The 4,357-nt window shown below is 37.9% G+C and overlaps 1 protein-coding gene across 1 annotated transcript; it reads right to left on the bottom strand.

Moving 5' to 3' along the window:
• Window positions 1-1,282: 1,282 nt before the first annotated feature.
• On the bottom strand, window positions 1,283-3,315 carry LOC143850094 (uncharacterized). Its single transcript, XM_077359404.1, has 8 exons — window positions 2,962-3,315; window positions 2,686-2,871; window positions 2,513-2,605; window positions 2,330-2,431; window positions 1,940-2,254; window positions 1,776-1,859; window positions 1,467-1,691; window positions 1,283-1,361 (listed from the first exon to the last, which is right to left on the bottom strand). The coding sequence occupies exons 1-8, from the start codon at window positions 3,313-3,315 to the stop codon at window positions 1,338-1,340; spliced, it is 1,383 nt and encodes a 460-aa protein (XP_077215519.1). The 3' UTR covers window positions 1,283-1,337.
• Window positions 3,316-4,357: the final 1,042 nt, after the last annotated feature.

Raw genomic sequence — 4,357 nt, forward strand, 5'->3', positions numbered from 1 at the left:
AAGTATTATGACATGTTATCATCCCATAATTAGTAACCAATCAACAGCAAATAGATGCAGACCATTAAAATCAGAACGACCAAGCTAATTCCGACTCTTCATTTCCTACAAAAAATAAAGTAAAAAAAATGCATCAACTCTAGAACCTGACCCTTCAAACTCCTGGACAGAGAGCCTGAGCCATATGACATGTCATTTTTTATTTTTTTTTTGAAAGATAACGATTTATCTGAAAATCCAAAACATTACAGTAAGTACGCAGAAAATACAGCAGTGAGCATAGGGACAAGGTGTCCCCCTCAGTACTTACAGCACAACCTAGAGAGGCAAAGACCCTCCCCACAACTACAAATCTACACCCTCTACCTCTACATGTATATTGACTATCTCCACCACCCCATCCTTTGCCAACTTATCAGCTTTTTCATTGGCAGAACTCAGAATATGCTGAAATTGTGGCTTGATTATCTGAACTAGGTCCCTAATTTCCAATATGAAACTTGTTAACTTCCAGGCTCCACTAGCTTACCTCAGAATGATGTGCCATATAGCGCTAGATTTAGTGCTAGATTTATTACCTTGGCTGTATGAAAGCTTCTAAAGATCAGCTTACCTTAGAATTTTCACCCTCAGAGATGAAACAAGCACTTTGTGAATTCAGCTCAAGTTTCCTTCTCGATACTTCCAGAAAAGAGTCCAAAATTGAATTTTTTGCCTCTTCAGATTGTAGCAGGCAAATATGTTCAATAGTAGTAGATGTTTTTATGCCAGCATTTGGACCATAACCACAATCAAACTAACTAAAATATTGCACGTGACTATGCACACCTTTTGCAGGATATTGTAGTTCTTGAGTACCGACATTCTTCTTGGTAGTAGCCGGTCCAATCCGCATCTACCTTGTAGAACATTACATCCCATTCATTTCAGTCATGGCACGCAAGCTCTACAACGAACTCCTGAAAAAAATTATGTGTGAATAAATAAAAAGAAGAAGACAAATAAGGCAATATTACATACAAAATTGATTGAATTGTACCTTCTCAAGCTTGTCCACATTTGTTGTTCAGTAATTAGGTATCTACTCAAAACCACCAAAGCCTCAAAGTTAAACAGTAACACCATAGCAATAAAATAGGCAAACGAGCAATATAATGCGCACAAGTTTTAATTCTAGATAAAGTAAGAGACCCGTTATACGAAGAAGATATACAAAAGTCCATAAACGAAGAAACTTTACAAACTCAAAATGTCTATTACAATGCAACAAAAGGTATATAGTCTGAAAACCAACTATGAAACTGAAAAACAATCAAAACATATAGTAGAGGTCGGCCTCAAGCAGTATGAGCTGGTCTAATCTGCAAGAAGAAATCAAACAAAAAAATATTAAAATAAATTAGAAACACCAAGTTAATAGCAGCAAAAATAAGGAGTGGTAAAATTTTCATTGGTCATTTACTTACAAGATAGGACTGCCAAGCGACTGGTGCTCCCGCTGCATCTCCAATAGTCTTGAGGTATAGGGATGGCTTTAGCAAAGGTTCCTCCGGCTCAAATACGACATCGATTTGGACCACGGAGTATCCAAGTCCAATCGGCAAATCATCAACCTCATCATTCGGATCTCTACTCAGAAAAATGCCCCTTGCCACTTGAACTCCCTTTCGTATTTTACTCAATAAAACAACCTTATCAACATTATAAGAAACAAAATTAATGACTTATGTAGATGATCGAAATATCAAGTCAGAATTTACATAACAGATTTATACCTCGTCTGAGGAGGGTGATCGTAATCCATGACTGCCAGAAGAGGAAGGTGCATTAGCTCGCGACTGCAAACCATCTTCGGGAGTCTGCTAAGAAAGATAGTGTAATAAATGTATGAAATGAAATATTTACGTATTAGTCCTAAGGGACATAGTGAAAAACTTACGTAGTTGGGGCTGACGCCCTGGAGGTGGGTTAAGATCTGCGACATTTGTTGTTTCACTTGTGTCAGCTCCTCTGCCATAATTGCATTCACCTGTTCTAATTGGGCCATTTTCGTGTTAAGATGCAAACTGTTTCCTCGGGGTTGAGGAGGCCTAGTTGCAGTGCCCAATGTTGTAGAGGGAGTAGCAAAAAACCCAAGCATACGCACCCTACCACGTGTCTCTTCGCCCATTAACTGGCCGAAGAGGTCATCTCTGGAAGGGATCCCGCTCGATTCAGGTTCGGGATTCTGCTCCTGACGCTCTTTGATTTTTGCCTTGAAAAATATGAGGGAAAATAATGACAAGTTATATAAATTGTTGACCTAAATAACAAATTATGTAAAACATACCATAATCTCCTTGGATTTAGGATCTGCAGCCTCCCCGTCTTTTTTCGTATGGGTAATCACAAACGTATCTGCACGGCTCGGCATTTTCTTCTTAGCTTTGAACTGTACTCATTTCAATAATGACAGCAAGTGATCAATATAAAAAAAGAGATAGTAAATCAACATAAAGGTTGCTGAAATTACCTCCATCTTGGTCACTCTTGCATAGCTCCGCGAACCGGCAGTGTGTGCTATCGTTTGTTGGGCTCGGTTTGCCTTATTTGTTGCGCAAAGTTTCTGCAGTGTGAAAACAATAAATAGTTATATAACTATAATATTTTAAAGGAGAGAATAATACAGGAGGTAATATTGTCTACCTGCCCTTCAGGAGAGTTCCAAAAGTCGCATAGAATTTGATATTCTGACGGGATCACGCTTCCAGGTGGTGGTGGTTCATTTTGGAGGAAGTATTTAGTCCTCAGGGTTGACTTCCATTCCCGCCATTTCTTCCCAAGGTCTGCTATAACATACGGCTTGTTGTCTTCAGGAACGTCATATTTAGTCTGTATTACATGTCAAGTGAAATATAAGTATCATTAGGTTAGAATAATAAAAGTAAATGTAGACATATATACAGATTCAACAACGTTTACCTTGACAATTGCCCACATATCTTCTTTTTTTTCAAGTGGAACCCTCCTCCAGTCCCTATATGAGATAGGACATTTTTCACCTGTCCTCGCAATATTTCCGAGGAAACTTTCGAAAGGATTTGTATTTTCTGAATCTGGCTGCCCAATTTGGTTGAATTCAACTGGTTCCGGCGGTCCTTGTCGGCCCCAAGTCTTTTTGCAACGTGTAGGCCCTCTTTTCCTCTTTGATGAGGAGGCATTGGACCGGTTAGGATGCTCCTCCTGAGATTGGTCAGTGAGAGGCTCCTCTTCAGACTGATCATCCGTACGCTCAAAGTCATGTGAATGGGATGGAGCCTGACTCTCTCTAGGCATTTTTTTAAATGTATAAGATAACCTGTAACTTGAAACAATACATAGAAAGAGATATCATAAATTCAAAATTTAATCAACCTTTCAGTCCACGGAGAAAAAAATCAAGAACATAATCTAAACAGTAAGGGACAACATATAAGCTGTAACCCCAGTATTCATACAGTTAAAGGATATAGGTTAGCTAGAATTATACATCATGGGTCAACAGAAAATGGGGAAAAGGTGTATAATCTGAAGTGAACAGACCATAAATACCAAAAAAATCAAACCAATAAAAATCAAGATAAATAAGCTGTGTAAGTAGACCTGCTAGAGGAAAACATCATAGCATTCTCAAATTCCAATGGATGAAGATGAAACCAGCATCAGATGAACCTACTTATCAAATGAAACTTTTGCATGCACCTGAATTTAATAAGAGGAGTAACATCCTTCTAAAGAGCATATAAATTAGCTTATATGATTTTTTTTTACTTCTCAATGGTGGAATGTTACATACCTCAGATAGGATTCTTGTTTGATGGATGCGCAAGGAAATCAAACAGATCTTTCTGTTTACCAATGCATGAAAAAATATCAGATATCATAACCTTCTCCAATTCTAATTCAAGGACTTCATATAATCCACACGACCTTGCATATAATTAGTATAGAAAGAGCAAGAGCAACGAGTTCTTAACACTTGTACAGTCGAAAATCAGAAGAAGAAAAAACTTGTTATGTAAATAAAAGTACAATGACCAAATGATGTAAACGAGTTCTTAACACTTGAAGAAATGATGCCAAAAAAAAACCTTTTAATGTAAAATGATGGACCCAACCCATGCTATGATTGAGGTGGAAAATATTCCACGAAAGAAACTTTTCAACAGCATAAATGAGAGTACAATGACCAAGCTGTTCTTAGGCACAGATACACCTCATGACACAACTCAAATTTGAAATATCACTCAGAATTGCCTCCATCGATTTCCACGGAGGTATTGTCAACTCCATCACTATCATCTTGCTCCGTATCATATTCTTCTTCGTCTTGGTTTTC

The sequence above is a fragment of the Tasmannia lanceolata genome, unplaced genomic scaffold (assembly GCF_043159265.1).
Source record: "Tasmannia lanceolata isolate RefF3 unplaced genomic scaffold, GAP_Taslan_0.1 ptg000018l, whole genome shotgun sequence".
Classification (NCBI taxonomy): domain Eukaryota; kingdom Viridiplantae; phylum Streptophyta; class Magnoliopsida; order Canellales; family Winteraceae; genus Tasmannia; species Tasmannia lanceolata.

Coding starts and splice junctions, on each gene's coding strand:
- LOC143850094 (XM_077359404.1), bottom strand. CDS start 3,315: ATGCCTAGAGAGAGTCAGGCTCCATCCCATTCACATGACTTTGAGCGT. Junction 2,432..2,512: donor CAAGAGTGACCAAGATGGAG/GTAATTTCAGCA, acceptor AAATGAGTACAG/TTCAAAGCTAAGAAGAAAAT. Junction 1,860..1,939: donor AGGGCGTCAGCCCCAACTAC/GTAAGTTTTTCA, acceptor CTTTCTTAGCAG/ACTCCCGAAGATGGTTTGCA.